The 20,131-nt window shown below is 38.8% G+C and overlaps 3 protein-coding genes across 3 annotated transcripts; 1 reads left to right on the top strand and 2 right to left on the bottom strand.

Annotated features, from left to right (window-relative positions):
- Positions 1–962: 962 nt before the first annotated feature.
- On the bottom strand, positions 963–3,835 carry LOC123315594 (T-complex protein 1 subunit theta). The gene is made up of 7 exons (XM_044901348.1): positions 3,674–3,835; positions 3,312–3,588; positions 2,884–3,194; positions 2,499–2,831; positions 1,593–1,811; positions 1,323–1,538; positions 963–1,270 (listed from the first exon to the last, which is right to left on the bottom strand). The coding sequence occupies exons 1-7, from the start codon at positions 3,731–3,733 to the stop codon at positions 1,052–1,054; spliced, it is 1,635 nt and encodes a 544-aa protein (XP_044757283.1). The 5' UTR covers positions 3,734–3,835; the 3' UTR covers positions 963–1,051.
- Positions 3,836–10,302: 6,467 nt separating this feature from the next.
- On the top strand, positions 10,303–11,894 carry LOC123315977. The gene is made up of 2 exons (XM_044901888.1): positions 10,303–11,021; positions 11,093–11,894. Exons 1-2 carry the CDS (start codon positions 10,303–10,305, stop codon positions 11,892–11,894), a joined length of 1,521 nt encoding a protein of 506 aa, XP_044757823.1.
- A 1,169-nt stretch (positions 11,895–13,063) lies between these two features.
- LOC123315976 lies at positions 13,064–16,271 on the bottom strand. Its single transcript, XM_044901887.1, has 2 exons — positions 15,726–16,271; positions 13,064–13,084 (listed from the first exon to the last, which is right to left on the bottom strand). The coding sequence occupies exons 1-2, from the start codon at positions 16,269–16,271 to the stop codon at positions 13,064–13,066; spliced, it is 567 nt and encodes a 188-aa protein (XP_044757822.1).
- Between the last annotated feature and the right edge of the window lie 3,860 nt (positions 16,272–20,131).

Here is a 20,131-nt window from a genome sequence, read left to right as displayed (position 1 = left end):
CCTATCTGTCGTACATCTGTCAAGAACTTCTTTAATAGATGGCTACAAAGAAAATTTTCCTCTTGGTTGAGTTCGAAATCAACGTCGAATCATCGCCCGGTGTGCGTCCGACGTCAGAAACGCTTGTTCTATTGGTTGTCGGATCGTTAAGTCCCGTTAAAGAACGCGTTGGGCAACGTTCGACGTTGATTCCGAACACAACCCTGAATGGAGCATGAGAAGTGGTCTCAGGCAGTCGAGGCTTCTCATTGAGAGACCGTCTTCTGTATCTGAGGTGAAAAAACTCTTGGCTCTTGAGATGAAACAACTGAGTCTATCGACTGGAGCATTGACTGGCCATTTGTTTAATAAACACTTAAATAGAATGGGACTGACTGGCTGTTCCTTGTGCCGCTGTTGCAGGAGCACTGATGAAACGGTTGAACATATTCTGTTCATCTGCAGCAACCTTGAATAGTTAAGGATGACACACCTGGGAAACACAACACCCACAATTCCTATGTTGAGAGGGACTCCTCTCTGTTGACTTGTGGCGTTTTTGTCAGCGTGTCTCAGGGTTTGTGTCTCTCCAACTACAAGCGGACGAACAATGGGTCACTAGGCCTCAGTTCAGCCCAGTGAGGCACCGCATGTAGAAGAAGAGGAAAAAAAGATTGAATGTAAAATCTATCATAACACGGAAAAATTACATTATTTTCTTTCTTTTGAGATGATGTTAATATTCATTATTACATCATCTTTACTCAAGATGCCAACGAGATCCCCGAGGCGTATGGCGTGAATGGACTCTTCAAAGTGTGCTTAAATTTAAAACTCCAAATTGTTCTTTCCGCAAAAGAAAAATATATACAGATATAGAGAATACATTCTTCGAAGTTTCTGATTTATTTAATCTACGGTTTTGTACTTATTCATATTCAAGGTACATAAGGGAAGCTGACAAGTGGAAATGATAATAAACATTATAGGTCAGTCAAATTTCATTAATTTATTAGTTAATTAAAAAAGTTAAATTAAGCACAAATGATACTGATTAATATGAAAAAACATTTCAGTCATCATCATTATCACCTCCTCCCTGCCTTGGTTTAGGTCCACCTGCCCTCTTGGCCATGATGATTTGATCCACTCGAAGTATTGTTGTAGCAGCTCCAACTGCATATTTTAATCCCCAATATTTGCAAGTGTAAAGATCTAGGATGTTTTTGTCCAAGACATCGCAGGTTGAGTTATCAGATTCGATATCCACACCAACATTTTTTTCTCCATTCTACAAGTCACATGTCAGTACGAGACTAATTGTAAAATAAGATTATGCTTACTTTGTGGGCGGCCAACAGTTTTTCTAATACAACTGTAGACCTTAAACCACTGTTTTCTGCTAATGCCTTTGGGAAGGTTTCCAGAGCGTTAGCGAATTTCCTAACAGCGTACTGCTCAAGTCCTGGAAGAGTATCAGCATATTCTGATAGCTGACAAGCCAATTCAACTTCTACAGCACCAGCTCCTGGTACAAGTCTGCCATCCCTTGACAAACACTAAAAATTAAAAAATTTTCATTTTCCTATATGGATGATTTTCATTTATATTACTTTGTATGTGTTAACACCATCATCAATAGCTCTTTCGATGTCATCCATGTAACTGTCTGTGGCACCTCTGATAACAATGGTAGAAATCCTAGCATCCTTTCCTTCTGATTTGAAAACAACAGTTGGAGTATCACCAAGCTCTTCAACATATACCAAATCACAATATCCTAGTTCTTGTGGAGAAGGTGGTGTTATTCTAGGTAGAACTGTTCCTCCAACCTATTTGAATAATGAATGGCTAACATTAAAGAGCATTTTTCTCTATTCTTATGAAAAAATCCTATTCTTGAGATAAAATAATGATAAGTGTATTCTAGTGAATGGATAATTATTATTACTAGTTGGCCAATAGATCTATCAAACCTGTAGATACACCCATTTGATAACACTTTTTTTTGGCCAATGCAACATATTCAATTGAAATAAATTTACTAAAGCCAATAAAATCTGCTAGAATTGAAAAAAAAAATAAGTTTGGAGTTTCACATCTATCAGTGCATGAAGCCCTGATGCCCCGGAAATAGGGTTGGTCACTTGAAAGCTCTTATCGCTATAGGGAATGCTACATGAAATGAAACTAGATTTTGATAATAAATTCCAAAATGCAATAATAAATTGGATGTTTCATTTCAAACAAATCGAGTCGATATCCATTTTCAATATTACAGGAAATCATAAATCCTTGCGAATATTTTAAAAAGGAAAGAGGACAAGTCTAATATCTTTAACAAAATTCAAACAAATCCATATACATTTTTTCTTAATCTTCTAATTGGCATTAGATTTTGAATTGAAAATAAGAGCTAAAAACTCAACACATGAATTTCCAATAGTAACAGGATTTGATGTAAAAAGAAAGATATCTGCACTATTTAAAAGATCATACATATCATAAAGAACACTTACAGATTTACTAAGTCTTCTGAGGTCAAACTTGGAGTTCAATCTGACAGCCATGAGACCATATTTGTTGACATAATGTAATGCCATATCGCCGAATTTAGCTCCGGACACAATAACTTTTGCTCCAGTATCAGCGATAGCTTTTATTTGCAGTTCCAGTAAATTTTCTTCTCCTCTACTGAAACTAGTCAATTCCTCAGCAGTTTTAATGAGAACAGTTCCTTTAGTCTCAGTTTGCATAATATCAACAGGACAACTGTACAAAGCAATTTTGCCTTTTTCTACTTTTGTTACCTCTCCTTCAATCTGCTTTTTGAAGACCATGCCCCTAAGAACCTGATGAAAAGTTTAGGTTATAAATATTCCAGGAATAATTATTGAAATTTACCTGAGAACTGAAGAGACCAGAGCCCGGAATTTTGCACACACGGACGTTATCAACATTGAAAGTTGTATCTCCACTTATGATAGAATCACAAGCCTTTATTATCAGATCTGCCAAAAACTCTTCATTTCCATACTGTTTTGATTGAACGGAAGTTAGAATTCCCTTCTTCATATTTTCAACATCAAGATTATTTTTGACTTCTTTGCATACAAGTTTTGGTAAAATCTCTAAGCATTTGTCCAATGCTAATTCATATCCATCAGCAATTTCAGTCGGTGTTACTCCAAGACGAATAAGTTCTTCAGAGCATTCTATAAATTAATATGAAAATTTCTCTCAAGATAAATGGGACGATATCTATTGCATATTTATAATATTGGAGAACAAATTTAATAAATTTAAAATGATGAGTGAAAAACTGCACCCACCCAATAATGATCCTGCTAGAATTATAACGAAGTTAGTCCCATCTCCAACTTCAGAATCTTGCATTTCAGAACCAAGGATCATCAACTTTGCAGCTGGATGTTCCACATCTAATTCTCTAATGATAGTAGCGGCATCGCTAGTAACGAACATTTTCTCTAAATGGTTGATGACCATTTTGTTCATTCCATTTGGCCCATAGGCAGATTGAACAGAATGAGAAAATTCTTTGCATGCTCCAATATTCCTTATAACAGCTTCTTCTAAACCAGAATAGTACTGAAATAGATTTCGAATAAATCATATCCACTCCTAGGTTAGCCACATGTTTTCCGAGATTGATTTTTTCGTTAAATTTACTCACCCTTGCACCTTCCTTCAACATCTGGGAGAAGCCAGGAGCTTTGGGTACATGAAGAGCCATGGTTTTTGTTTAATTATTTATTATTTTAATTCAAATCAATAAAATTTCAAATCCAATTGAAGTAATTAGCGCACACAATAGCAAATAGGAATATAGGAAATATGTCAACGGGTGTCATGAGTGTCATGTGTCATGTGTAGAAAACATAATTTTTATTTTATGACAAATTTTTACAAATCTTCTCTTATATAATGAGTGAGAATATTAATAATGTATGATTATGAGTATTAACACATCGTTCAATAGGATCAAAATATGAATTTTCCCCTTCGGCAGATAAAAATTTCTATCATAGACTACTAATTCATATTTCTCTGTGACTACTGGATCAGCGGTGTGAAGTTGGCTGACAGAATCCATTGAACTAAAGTTCTTTAGTTCAATGACAGAATCCCGAAGATGCCCGAAGCGCAGATGGCCGCCAGTGGCGTACGCCTATTCTTATTAGAGTCGAAAAGTCGCTTCTGCATTCTGCAATACGGAATGAGATTAGCAGTTGAAAGAATATCAATATTTTATGTTAGGTAAATATAAATTTGATAATTCGAACAATTCGTTGGAAAAATAAATTTGTTCGATATATTCTCCTATTCTTCTCTCTATAACTTCTGAGTTTTAACGACTGTCAAAATGAGATTTTCACTCAGATGATGGTTGAATATTCAGGATTCATATTCCGAAAAAAATTTTCTTGCACCCCTTGAAGACTACCCTTTTTCGATGCTTTTCCGTATAAAACTCCGATTTGCCGCTATGAAGCGCGAATATTTTTCTTCACACCTTCTATGTTTTAACGACTGTCAAAATGAGATTTTCACTCAGATGATGGTAACTATTCAGGATTGATATTCCGTAAAAAACTTTTCTTGCACCCCTTGCAGACTACCCTTTTTCGACCCTTTTCCGTATAAAACACCGAATTGGCGCTATAAAGCGCGAATTTTTCCCTCCATAACTTCTATGTTTTCACGACTGTCAAAATGAGATTTTCACTCAGATGATGGTTGACTATTCAGGATTCATATTCCGTGAAAAACTTTTCTTGCACCCCTTGCAGACTACCCTTTTTCGACCCTTTTCCGTATAAAACACCGAATTGGCGCTATAAAGCGCGAATTTTTCTCTCCATAAAGCTACATTCACAATCAATTCACGGGCCGAAGTGCACTTCGGCACGGAAGCTTGGCAGATGGAGTTCTACGTTACCATTCACAATGAAATTCAAGACAAAATTTCTTGCAAGTTGCAAACTATCACTTCGGCAAGGAATTTCGTGCCGGCTATAGATGATGCTGATGCTTATGTTTTGATCAGTTACATTTTTGATTCATTTGAGTATTTGGTTCCAAGATTATTGCGAATGGTAAATTTCGTGCCGAAGTGCACTTCGGCCCGCGAATTGATTGTGAATGCAGCTTTACTTCTATGTTCTTACGATTATTTTGGAAACGGTACATTTTCGTTGAACTAATGTTGGTGTCATTCGATAATATTTGGTCTACTCTATCGTGGTGTGACGTTTGGTTCAATGGTTTTGAGACACCCTGAATACAGGGTGATTCAGAACTCGAGGCGAAAAATTGAGGAACGTAAACAGGCTACAAGCTAATTTATTTTCTGTTCTCCAATTGTTGGAGAAATTGCGAGATCTGCAAGCTCAATGTTTAGCAGCAAAATCAAATCGATAACCAATTGTTATCGATCTGAAATTTTCATCAAAATCGTTATTTTCAGATGGTCGGCAAATGCAGAATTTAACATGTTATTTAAAAAACTTCTTGCATAAGGCAATTTATTGAACGACCAGACAGAATTGTCCAGTTCAGCTGTTCGGTTGTATTCCCATAGCAATAAAAAATTATTTGAACCACCCCATTTTGCTCATTTCCCTCGTTTTTTTAATAGGTATTTCACCACCAATATTCTAATACCTCTTGTCTGAAAACAATTTTTTTCATTCTAATTCCTATGAAATATTTCATAGAAATCCTCATTTGAATGTTTTCAGAAATATGATTACCTGACTATAGTGACAGACTAGGAACCCAGTAATCGTTGAAAAGGGAAGTGATTCGATTCGATTAACCCTATTTAAAAAAAAAACGCATTCAATGGAAATCCGCAGTAGGTTCAAATGGGAGCCTAAAGTGGGCCTGAATCATGCTATTGTCATATATTTCTGCTAAATGTTCCTTTAGCTTCTGGGTTTTGCTACCTTAACTACTTCATTTTTTATTTCATGTTCGATTATCCAATATTCCAGGCGAGGAACTCTCTCCTGTGAATATTATCAAACGGTATACGAGATTATTAATTGTAATGACGTTTCATTTTTTTTCAAAAATGAACCCCCATTTTAGAGTGAATTTTCTTGTTTTCCTTTCTTAGTTTTAAATAATAATGTTTTTTCTTTTCGAGTTCTTGACAGAATACTGATTCCTTTTCCGTTTCATTTCCGATTTTATTTATTTTTTTTATTATAGGTTTGCCGCTTCGACAGCTAGGTCATTAGCGGTGTTGGAACTGTTACATGTATGACTTAGGGGACTATTTACAATTAAATTTTCACATTGATAGACTTTATAAAAGCTAAAGTATTGAGGATATCCGTTGTGTTGATCTTAAGAGCTTCTTCCATCTTGATGTTCACATTGAAATGATTCCTTTGGGTCTGGTACATGCTGCATTCTGTTATAATGTGCCGGATGGTGATATTGGTGTTGCATGTAGTACATATTGGGGCGTTATCCTTTGCTAGGAGGTGTTGATGAGATACAAGGCTATGTCCGATTCGGAGTCGTCTTATGGTCACTAAGTCTCTTCTATGTTGGGTGATAGGATTTAGGTTGGATATAGTTGGGTCGATGAGTGCAAGTTTGGACCTTTGATGTTGCCAAATATTTTTCCATTTTTTCTTTATAAAGGTTTTGTAGGTGTTACTCATATCGTAATTGGTCAACATATCAATTTCCTCTACTGAAGAGATTGCTTCTTTTGCTGCCTGATCAGCTTTCTCATTTCCATCTATGCCACTATGTGAAGGAACCCAAACTATTTGGCAGCTATTCTGTCTGGAGTACAAGGATGTCAATAGATCTGTTATCTTAGTCACCATTGTGTTACTCGAGTAGAGCTCTTGAATTGCTTGAATAGCACTTAATGAATCTGTACACACGACAGAGTGGGCAATGTTTTGTTCCTCAATATGTTCCAGTGCTTTCGAGATGGCTACTAATTCTGCTGTGAATATGGAACATTCTGTTGGAAGTCTGAATTTTTTTGTATGTGACTGTGTGAGGAAGGCGCATCCAACTCCTTCAGCTGACTTGGAGGCATCGGTGTATACTATTACTTCATCTTCATGTTTGGCCATTAATTCATTGAATTTTCCTTGAATAATGAGAGGGTGTATGTTCGTTTTTCTATATAGTGTAAGTGAAGTGTTTGTATCAGCCCTTTTGTGAGACCATGGCTTCTGCATCCGTATTGAGTAGCCTTAACGTCGTACAAAACTCAGCACTACGATTAGCTTCAGGAGCCTTTATCACAAGTCCCACTGACAGCCTCTGCAGGGAAATGGGTGAGATGCCACTCCATCTTCGAAGACAGATGCTCCAATTAACTTACGCATCTAGGATCTCGGCTGATGAACAAAATCCTATTCAAAACCAAATTTATAGAGACAAAAACCAGCAGATCTACTCAGATCGAAGAAACCTTAAGTCTCCTCTATACCACCAGGTGAATCATGTCCTGGCGGATTTTAGAATTTCCGATTTGATTGATTTTTAATTCCAATTCAGGATTCAGGCATCGTTGAAAACTATGAACATTAAAGACCGTTTTTATGCCATTTTTAGTTCTGAAAAACGATGTCGCACCGTATAAAACATCCTGAATTGGAAGATAACCGAGTTTTTGTTCGCCAGCACAGATAAGCCGAAGTTAAGACGTCTTCATCGACGCAAAATTGACCGATTTTCGACAGCCGGAACACATCTGATTTCCGCACCCCCTCTGTGGTCTCTGATGTCCCCCCGCCAAAACATTTCGCATAATTCGCCGCCCGAGTCAAATTGATTAGAAGTTTTCACCGACGAACTTTCACGTGACTTTCCGATTGCTTTACAATTTTTGCTTTATTTTATTTACGGGGTAGTTTTAGAATCAGTTATTTTTATTTCGTTTTGTTTTTTTTTGGGGAATTATAAGAAGTGTTTCGTTGAGTTTGAAGTGCCACCGTTTAGAATCCAGAGGTAAGACTCATAGATTAATAAAACAGGAGATAGAGCATCTCGACAAAAACGCGTTCACAAAATACTGCCATATATATGAATTTGGATTTCTTGGGTGGGGGAACTGGACAGGGGCGGATTCAGAACTAGTCACACTATGAATATTTCAGGTAGTCGGCATGTCGGCAATAATTTTATATCGAATGGAAATATGTTTCAATGCAAAGATTTCGAGTATTTTTCTTATGACAACTAATCAAAGGGATGTAGAACTAATAATACCAAAACACCTGATGTAAAAAAGAATTTATTTTGAATACAATGTTACCATACACAAATAGTCAATATGACCCTAACCTACATACAGATTATTTGAAATTTTATTCACTAAGTACAAACTGAACCAAAAATTACTTTAATGAAAAAAATTCCCTTTAGAATGGTTAATTCTCAATTCAATAGAAGTGGAAGCAGCTGAAGTTTATGGAATTTGTATAATGAGAATAGAGTTTGTTCATTGGAGAAATCCTCAAGTCTTCCGTACAGATTTTGCGGAATGAAACAGTAATGTAATACTATAAACATGAACCAATGATTGTGAAATAGAAAATGATTTCTTATTGTATAGAGTAACTCATAAAAGAATTCCTCAATTCTAGATGAAGCATCAAAATTTTTTTTACGGGCAGTTTTAAGTTGAATTAAGTTATATTGCATATAAACTAAAGAGCAGTGTTTTTCAGCAAATCAAATACCTAGTTCAACAACCTGCTTCCCCCTTCAAATTTTTATACCACCTCGAAATTGCTTTTTGGTGTTGAAGTGCATAATGATCAAGAGTTATTTTACGAAACTGTATTAAGCTTTAACTCAATAATAATGTAACTTGTAAGCAAATTGTTCGAGACCATTGCCATATTTATGTATTTTATGCATGCAGCTGTCTTCGAAGAAATTTTTCATTACGTATTTGCCTCAGCTTTCCAAACTTTCATCTTGAATTTTTCTTTCCAATGAATTGGGAACTGCTTGTAGGGCAGCAACTACTGACGACTCACTCGTAATCTTAAATCGGTTTTCTGACGCCAATTAGCTGTTTTTTAATTTCTGTTCTCCGCTTGTCTCCTGCAAAAATTTTTCAACTGAAGTTTTACTTCGAAATATGAGGTATCCTGATAACAGACATTTTCATTTAATAACTCATAAAAATAATGGGAATATCCGAGCTCTAATTGAATGGTCATTATTGTAATCATAATTAAAGTAGTAGCATGATTTTTACATTGAAATACATTTTAGAAATAAAGGAAACTTTTTTGATTTTCAAAAAAAGTTCCAAACATGACCTCTGCTCATTTTTATGGATTTTCATTCCTAAGACGAGTTCCATTTGCATAGCAGTTTATAAGGAATTTTGTATACCTCCCTGGGTAGGTATGTATCTCACTTAGAGTCCGACCGAACTTTCGGTTTCGTTTTCGGTTTCGGCCTAGTTTCGGCCAAAAAAACAGGTTTCGGCTCAGTTTCGTTTCGGCCAAAATCCAGCCGAAAGTAGAGCCGTAACCGAAACTGAGTTCGGTGCAGCTGCGCTGCTAAGGGTTATCCATAGAATTGTTACTCTTTCGTTATTCATCGCGTATGCGCTCATTGTGATTGTCCTCGCTGGATGATATCGAATCATTTGCGTGACTGGTGTAGGAAATGTAATAATTTCCTCGAAAATAAATTCACATGCCGAATTCCTACAACAAATTCGACGAGAAAATCAAGACGGAGAAACATAGGAAACCACTCCTCCTTCGTCGTACAATTTCATTGGTGCAGAGAAAATGTTCCCAAATGGTATAAAAAGAACCCATATGGAAAGCAAAGATCATTCATTCATTCAGATTCAGACTCAGCGATCGAGACAGACGACCACCAGCTAAGAAAATTACGCATACCGCTTCCGCATTCCAAGCCTGCACACAAAAGGTTTTTCTCAAAACCACTCCAGCTACTCGAAGACGTGCGGTCCCAACAAATCTGTTAACAGTGTTAACAATTATCAGGGCGACACTTGACCTGCATCCCGAGCCTGCATTCCGGACGTCAACAGTGACCGCACATTAGGGCGAAACAAATTCGTTTTCGTTAAAACGACATCGCATATATTCTACTCTTCAGGGCAACCCTCATAAAAGTTGGGTTGAATAAAAACTGTGATATTCTGTGGGAATATTTTATTTCACTTCCCTTTTCCCTGAAAATACTAACGATAGTTCCAGCTCAACAGACTATTCAACCCACAAATTGGTGACCCCGACGTGATCGAAAAAGAAGCCCCGAAGAAAAATGGAACAAGAAGCAGCCCAAGTCTCAAGAGTCGCCGTTCGGATGCCAGAGTTTGTAGCCACCGATCCCGAATTATGGTTTGCCATGGCTGAAGGAAGCTTTCTTTGCTCCGGAGTGACACAAGACCGGACTAAGTTTGGCTACATCGTAGGAGCCCTGCCAGCAAAATTTGCCGCCGAGGTGAAGGACATAATCATGAACCCACCTACCGACGGGGCCTACGAGAAATTGAAGATGGAGCTGGTGCGACGTCTGAGTGCCTCCCAAGAAGAGAAGACCCGCCGCCTACTGGAAAGAGAGGAAATTGGAGATCGTAAGCCGTCACAATTCCTTCGACATTTACAGGGACTCGCAGATCCAACCGTCCCAGATGCCCGGATAAAATCCCTGTGGATGAGCCGGCTACCCAAGTGTGTCCAGGTGTCATTGGCCATCATCAAGGACACAAATCTCGAAGACTTGGCAACCCATGCGGACAATATAATGGAAGCCTCCCGACCTATCGTCCACCAGATAGCAGAGACAACCAACATAGAGGCCATCATCGATAGGAAGCTGGAGCAGATGTTCTTAGGACTGAACCTGGAGATAGCAACCCTGCGAGCAGAGCTGGCAGCACACCACCGAGAGCGACCCGAGAGAGATGGGAGCCGAGGTCGTTCCCACAACCGTCGAAGAAGCCAGAGTCGCAGACGATCGCCAACTGATGGAAAGTGCTGGTACCATACGAGATTTGGAGCCAGGTCCACGAAGTGCGTGCAGCCCTGCAACTACACCTCGGGAAACGAAGGGGGCCTTCACTAGAAGCGGCCAGTGATCCCAGCCCAACGACGCGCCGCTTGTTCATTACGGATCAGGACTCCAAGTTGCAGTTCCTGGTCGACACTGGAGCAGACCTGTGCGTCTTCCCACGCAGCGCAGTCACTGGCAGACGAGAGAAGTACGACTACGTCCTTTCAGCAGCCAATGGGACACCCATTGCCACGTATGGTACAACCACCCTCACGCTGAACCTAGGACTACGCAGAGATTTCACATGGAGGTTCGTCATAGCAGACGTATCAAAACCCATCATCGGCGTCGACTTCTTGAGTTTCTACAACCTGCTAGTGGACGTGAGGAACCGAAGACTTTTGGACGGAACCACCCAACTCACTACCCAAGGAGAAGTGGCTGAGTGCTCCATCCCAGAAGTCAAGACTGTCATCGGATCCTCCAGGTATCATGATCTACTAACGCATTTTCCAGAGATCACCAGACCTGCAGGAGCCCCAGGACGCATCAGGCACAACACGAGGCATCACATCAAAACGATGCCCGGACCACCAGTAGCTTCGAGACCACGACGTTTGGCACCAGATGAGTACAAGGCAGCCAAAAAGGAGTTCGAAGCCATGCTACGACTAGGAATCGCCCGTCCATCCAAGAGTCCATGGTCATCCCCACTGCATCTCGCACCAAAGAAGGGTTCTGAAGAATGGAGACCGTGTGGAGACTACCGTGCCCTAAACGCCCGGACTGTCCCCGATCAGTATCCCGTGAGAAACATCCAGGACTGTTGTGTTCTGATGAGTTACCCAAAAAGGGAATGAATAATTAAACGTGATTATTACGTTTATTTAAAATTAAGACTGTCGCATACAATATGTTTCTTGGAATACAATATTAAGACTGGCGGTAATGCCAGATGCAGTTTGATTAGTATCTACATAATATCAAAACATGCGCAGGAATTCGGAAGATATAACAATTCCTCCCCTGCAAATATAGATTTTACAATTCAGTACATATTCAAAATCGACAACAATCTCAAATAAATGTTTATACATTATTCAGGTACATCAATATATATTTACATTGTGATGACTATTAAATATCAACCATTATTTACCTGAAACGATCACTCGAATTATTTCATAAAGCATGTTCAAATCACAATTCATGAGAATCAATTATAATCACAAACATACCTACTTAGAAGTACATTATTTTCATTTATACATTTTTTTAATTCGTGATGATCGTCTCAGTCGATCATTATTGGATGAATAAGTAGGGTCATGTTTATTAATATCACAGCTGATTGAATTATTAACATTGAATTTGAGCATTTGATCTAAATGTCTTTTATAAATCAAACCTGTATCTGTTTTGATACGAAAAGTAACTGGAGACAATTGATCTATTATTATTCCTTTCACACGTTTATTTCGTGCAGAACTTGAGAAATCATCAACCATCACAATATCTCCCACCGCAAAATTTCTTTCCTTACTTGTTGAATTATTAACCGAAGTTTTGAACTGATACATATCGACATTATCTAAATGATTAGGTTTCAACAAATCGAATCTTGTTTTTATTTCTCTACCATACATTAGAAAACTCGGAGATCTACCTGTTGACGAATGTTCAACTCTTCTATAATCAAAAAGAAATAAATCAATCGCGTACTTTAGATTTCTACCACTTTTTACAATTTTTCCTACTTTGTCTTTAAAAGTTCCGACAAAATTTTCCGCAGCACCATTAGATGCTGGGTGTCTAGGAGGTGAAATCGTATGAGCTATATTATTGATAGATAAAAAATTCTCAAAACTTTTGTTGGTGAATTGAGGACCACCATCTGTCACAATGTGATTACATAATCCAAATCTGACAAATAAATCTTTAAAATAATCTATAATTCTCTCAGATTTAGTGTTCATGCCAAAATCATAAATTTCCGGCCACTTACTATAAGCGTCTATTACAATTAAGATCATTCGTCCAAACCAAGGTCCTAAAAAATCAACGTGAATACGAGACCATGCTCTATTTGGATACGGCCAATGTGCACTCGAAATTTTCGTTGGATTTTTTCTATTAGAAACACAAATTTCGCAACTTGTACTTATTTCTTCAATCTCAGAATCAAGATTTGGCCACCAAAAATAAGAACGAGCCAACTGTTTCATTTTACATATACCTAAATGTGACGCATGCAGCTCTTTCAAAATTTCAGATTGAAGAGATTTAGGAATTATTATTCTGATTCCCCAAAATAAGCAACCCTGATCTAAATTCAGTTCATTTCTTCTAAAATAGAATTTTTTCTCAAAATCACACAACTCTTTACTATCAGACGGCCAACTACTTGAAATGAATTGTACAATTTTCTTCAACTTATCATCTTTCCTTGTCTCTTGCTTTATACGTTTAAAATTTACGCAAGGCATACCCTCTGATATGTAATTAATAACTGAGAATTCCGAATCAAAAACTTGGGTTTTATCCTCAATTGGAAGTCTCGATAAAGCATCACAATTACCATTTGCTGATGTTTTGATAATTTCAATTTTATATTTAAATGAGCACAAAAAGTAAGCCCATCTTTGCAGTCGGTTTTGGATCATATTTCCTCCATTTTTATTAGAACCGAAAATAAATTTTAATGGTTCATGATCTGATTTTAAAATGATCTCGTTACCACAAATATATTGATAGAACTTTTTGAAACCAAAAATTATTGCCGCTGCTTCTTTGTCGATGATAGCCCTATAACGTTCATTAAATGGAATAATTTTTGATGCGAATGCTATGGGACGCTCAGAACCATCCGAATACCTATGAGACAAAATTGCGGAAAGTCCAAAATCCGAAGCATCACATGCTAAAACTAATTGTTCTTCAGGATTATATAACGTCAAAACTTTCGGAGATGCCAACTCACTTTTAATCCAAAAAAATGCATCATCGCATTCTTTTGTCCAATTCCAACCTGTGTTATTTTTCAAAAGTTCATAAAGGCATTTCAGTTTTTGAGCCCGATTACATAAATATGAATCATAATAGTTAATTAAACCAAGAAAAGCTTTCAATTGCTTCGGATTTTGTGGTTGTGGTACTTCCAGAATTGCTTTTGTTTTTGTCGGTGACGGATGCAAGCCTTTTTCGTTTAATAAAAAACCCAAAATTTCAACTTCACTTCGGAAAAAATCACACTTTTGTGCATTCACTTTCAACCCGGCATTTTCAAGCCTACTGAAAATTTGATTCAAAATATTCAGATGTTCTTCATCACTTCTGCCAGTGCAATATATGTTATCTATATAAACTTTAACAAATGGAATGCCTTTGAGAATATCGCAAAGAATTTCCTGACATTCACCTGGGCTCGATGCTATTCCTTCAGGAAGTTTTTTATATCTGAAAAGACCATCTTCTGTAATTATTGTTAAAGCATCACACGACATTTCATCAACAGGAAATTGCATAAAAGCATGTGCTAAATCGATTTGCGACCATTTCTTACCATATTGAAGATTTGAAAATATTTCTTCTTTACTAGGAACCGGTGCTCTCTTAATAATCAAAGATGGGTTGACCGTTACTTTAAAATTACCACAGATACGAACTGACCCATTTGATTTTAGAACAGGTACTATGGGTGTTGCCCACTCACTTACTTTTACAGGTTCCAGGTTACCTAAACTAATTAAACGATTAATTTCATCGGAAACTTTAGATTTTAAAGCAAACGGTACTTTATAAGGTTTAAGTTGAATCGGCTTACTACCTTCTTTAAATTTCAATTGAATTTTTCTTCCTGTATATTCACCTTGACCTTCAGAAAATAATGACGGAAATTTCTCTTTCATAGATATCATAATAGAATTATGATCAAAATATAAGAATACAGAATTCTCACTTGAATTGAAATGAACAGGCCAAAAATTGAATTTTTTTAACCAGCATCGTCCAATCAAAGAAGGACCTGAGCCTGGTAAAACATAACACTTCAAATATGAAATTTTCAGATCATTCAATTCACATATCATATTATTCATAACCCCTAGTGGTTTTAAATTCTGTTTACCATAAGTCATCAAAGTTAAATCTGATTTATCTAATTTTTCTCCAGGAAAAATTGAATTTTTCGTGTATTCTGAAATTGCTGTGATATATGACCCCGTGTCTACCAACATTTTAATCGGTACTGAATTGAGTTTCAAATTTAAAAAAATTGGATCTGCGATTACATCATTATTCTTTACCGAATTTATATTGAAAAAATCATAATCATAATTTTCTTCTTCAGCAGAAACAGAATCAATAGTTTCCTCTAATAAATGAACATTATTAGGTTTAACCTTTCCATTGAATTTCTGATTTTCATTTTGTTTTTTCCAACAAGCGGATACTAAATGACCTTTGATATTACAAAATGTACATTTTTGAAATCTATATCTACACCGATTTGCGTAATGATTATTTTTAAGGCCACAGCAAAAACAAGAAAATTCATTTTCATTGGTGTATGAATTATTACTTGATGTTTTAATACCACCTTCGCGTCTGTCATGCTTCGGTCTTGATAACTTCGCTCCTCTTTTGAATTGTTTATTTGGCTGCTGCCGTCGACTACTGCGAAGAAAATTCACATTCACATCACCATTACCATCTCTCCTCGGCGAAGAATTGCGCACCGCATCCCTTTCTGCAGATTCGCGTGCTACGGCGATTTTCACTGCGCCGTTGAAATCCAGTTTTTCTTGACGGAAAAGTTCCACTTTTACGTTTTGATCCCTGATGCCATTCACAAATTGATCTCGAAGTGACGTATCCAAATTCTCGAAATTACAATTGACTGATAAACGTTTCAATCGGACAATGAAGTCGTTCACAGGTTCATTTGGAGCTTGTCTTGTAGAATTAAACTTGTTTCTTTCGGAGATTTCGGAAGGTTTTGGTTGAAGATGATTGGAAACCAATTTTATAATTTCATCATATTTGAGGTCTTTTGGTTTTACAGGTGAAGCTAAGGATCTGATTAGGGAATAAGAATTCACGCATACTTTTGTTAGCAGCTCTGCGACCTGTTTAGTAGGATCTACATCGTTTGCCATGAAGTACAATTCTAAACGTTCGATGAAGGTGTCCCAGTCATCCTGATGCAATTGAAATTCAATTTTACAGTTTGATGCCATTTTGGGTTTACTCACTGAACACTTGGGTTCGTCACAAATGTCTTTCGAATACGTCAAGGAAACCGGCTCTGATGAAACTTGCGTGGTACACGAATACAGCTGCGCACTTTTCAACAGTTCCTTTTGCAAATTATCTAAGTCCGAATGTTCCTTGAATTCAATCCCGAGTACAGAAAAATGTTCTCTAATTGAAGATTTAGTCAAGTTCTTCACCCAACATAAATCACTTAACGATTTTGATCGAGCAATGTCAGTCAAACACTCGCGTAAAGCGTCTACTTTCCACGTGTCGGTTACTTTTTCACGAAGCACGAGTAATTGTTCCAATAATTCCACTTTTGTTAAACGATATACCCATGAAACGCCAATTTTCAGAATCCTCGTCGCCACATTGTTGTGTTCTGATGAGTTACCCAAAAAGGGAATGAATAATTAAACGTGATTATTACGTTTATTTAAAATTAAGACTGTCGCATACAATATGTTTCTTGGAATACAATATTAAGACTGGCGGTAATGCCAGATGCAGTTTGATTAGTATCTACATAATATCAAAACATGCGCAGGAATTCGGAAGATATAACAAGGACTACGCCCACATCCTCCAGGGGAAGAAAATTTTCTCAACCCTCGATCTAGTGAGGGCATACAACCAGATTCCCTTGGCCGAAGAAGATGTTCCCAAGACCGCCATCACGACGCCATTCGGACTGTTCGAGTTCCCAGTCATGACGTTTGGACTACGGAACGCAGCACAGACTTTCCAGAGATTCATCGATGAGGTTCTACAAGGACTGGACTTCTGCTTCAGCTACATTGATGACGTACTGATCGCCTCATCGTCCGAAGAGGAACACATGGAACATCTTCGGATCATCTTCGAGAGGTTCCGCAACTACTCCATCGTCCTCAACCCAGCCAAGTGTATCTTTGGACAACCAGAAGTAAAGTTCCTTGGTAACCTCGTCTCTACCGATGGAACAAGACCACTGCCAGACAGAATCCAAGACATACTGGGGTACAGTCAACCTACAACCGCCAAAGACCTTCGAAGATTAATGGGTATGATAAACTTCTATCGTCGTTTCATACCCCGAGCATCACAGACACTTGCACCTCTCCACGACCTGCTTGTGCCAAAACTGAAAGGAAAGGCGAAGATCTCATGGACCCCAGAAGCCACTGCAGCCTTTGAAGAAGATGCTAGCTTCAGCCACCTTGCTTGCGCATCCCAAGGACGCCGCTCCTCTAGCCTTAGTAACCGACGCGTCAGGCACTGCAGTAGGAGCTACTCTACAACAGTTGGTCAACAGCGAATGGCAACCACTGGCATTCTTCTCCAAGAAACTGTCACCACCAGAGACTCGTTATGGAGCATACGACCGTGAACTGCTAGCCATGTACCTAGCCATCAAACACTTCAGACACATGGTAGAGGCCCGAAACTTTACCATTTTCACGGATCACAAGCCATTGACGTATGCCTTCAAGCAGAAGCCAGAGAAGTGCTCGCCCAGACAGTTCCGCCATCTGGATTATATCTCGCAATTCTCCACCGACATACGCTACGTACCAGGATTACAGAATGTCGTCGCTGATGCCCTTTCAAGAGTGGACGAAGTGACTCCAACCTTGGACTATGCAGCATTGGCCACATCCCAAAAAGATGACGACGAACTGCAGAGATATCTTCAAGGTGACACAGGATTGCTGCTACGGAAGATGAAACCACATGGGTCAGAAATCGCTGTGTACTGTGATACAGCCACACCTCAGGCACGTCCATTTCTCACCAAACCATTCCGCAGAGCAGCCTTCGATACCATTCACAGACTGGCACATCCCGGAGTGAATGCATCCATCAAAATGGTCAAACAACGTTTCGTATGGCCTTCAATCAACGCAGACTGCAGAAAATGGTCCCGCAGCTGTATAGAGTGTCAGCGAGCCAAAGTCACTCGCCACGTCAATGCTCCACTAGGTACTTTCATGCCACCAACACGTCGATTCGACCACGTGCACATGGACATCATCACCATGCCACACTCTGAGGGCTACCGATACTGCCTCACTTGCGTCGACCGATTCACTAGATGGCCAGAAGCCATCCCACTCCAAAACCAGGAGGCATCCACCATCGCCAGAGAATTTTACACAAACTGGATAGCGAGGTTCGGTACTCCACTTCGGATCACCACTGATCAAGGAAGACAATTCGAGTCGACCCTGTTCAACGAATTGAATAAGTTGACTGGCACGAATCACATCCGTACTACCGCCTATCACCCAGCAGCAAACGGCATGGTGGAGAGAATCCATCGACAACTTAAGGCAGCAATAAAATGCCACAAGAACGACCGATGGACCGAAACACTCCCAACTGTTCTCCTCGGAATGCGAGCAGCCTGGCGAGAAGACCTAAAAGCAACGGCAGCAGAACTGGTATATGGAGAGCCACTCAGATTGCCTGGATAGTTCCTGGATTCCAGAAGTACGGATGACAGCGAGAACACATCCGACTTCATAGTGAACCTGAGGCAACAAATGCGAGAAATAAGGCCCACTGACGGAAACCACCACGTAGAGCGGACCAGCTTTATATTCAAGGACTTGGAAACTTCACCTTACGTGTTCGTCCGGCATGATGGCCCGAAGAAAGGCCTGCAAAACCCCTACGACGGACCATACGAAGTGTTGAGTCGAAGTCCAAAATACTTCGTAATAAAAATAAACGGCAAGGAAACGACAGTGACAATCGACAGGTTAAAGCCAGCCTACGTCATCGCGGACGACGATAAGAAGAACCAGCCAATGCAAGAACACCCTGTAGAACCCGATAGAGACGATCAAACTCCAGACCAGGAAAGAACAACTACTAGATCCGGCAGAAGAGTTCATTTTCCCAAGAGATTTCTACAATATGTTTCGTAACTTCGTCACTGGTGGGGGAGTGTGTAGGAAATGTAATAATTTCCTCGAAAATAAATTCACATGCCGAATTCCTACAACAAATTCGACGAGAAAATCAAGACGGAGAAACATAGGAAACCACTCCTCCTTCGTCGTACAATTTCATTGGTGCAGAGAAAATGTTCCGAAAATGGTATAAAAAGAACCCATATGGAAAGCAAAGATCATTCATTCATTCAGATTCAGACTCAGCGATCGAGACAGACGACCACCAGCTATGAAAATTACGCATATCGCTTCCGCATTCCAAGCCTGCACACAAAAGGTTTTTCTCAAAACCACTCCAGCCACTCGAAGACGTGCGGTCCCATCTGTTAACAATTATCAGGGCGACACTTGACCTGCATCCCGAGCCTGCATTCCGGACGTCAACAGTGACCGCACATTAGGGCGAAACAAATTCGTTTTTGTTAAAACGACATCGCATATATTTTACTCTTCAGGGCAACCCTCATAAAAGTTGGGTTGAATAAAAACTGTGATATTCTGTGGGAATATTTTATTTCACTTCCCTTTTCCCTGAAAACACTAACGATAGTTCCAGCTCAACAGACTATTCAGCCCACACTGGTATTGGCGCAGCGAACTTTCGAACTTTGCATTAGTGCTGTTTGCTGTTAAATTTCGTTACGGCTATCATGACCTATAAATTACAACATTATCTCGAAACGATAGAAGAAGACGAAGACAAAAGTCTTATTTTCTATTGGTTTCATTCACATCATGTATATGGAATAAAATCTAAAATATCATTCACGTTGTCGTCAAAAGCGGATTTGCAACTCGCTAGCCTGTTGAATTTAGTCAAATTATTTTCACCTAATCTGTTTTTGTCACGAATAGCCGCCCTATCAGGCCTACTTTTGGCCTTAAGGCAAATCCGCCACTGG

The sequence above is a fragment of the Coccinella septempunctata genome, chromosome 6, assembly GCF_907165205.1.
Source record: "Coccinella septempunctata chromosome 6, icCocSept1.1, whole genome shotgun sequence".
Taxonomy (NCBI): domain Eukaryota; kingdom Metazoa; phylum Arthropoda; class Insecta; order Coleoptera; family Coccinellidae; genus Coccinella; species Coccinella septempunctata.
Note: the sequence above shows the minus strand (reverse complement) of the source record. Positions and strands in the feature narration are given on the sequence as shown.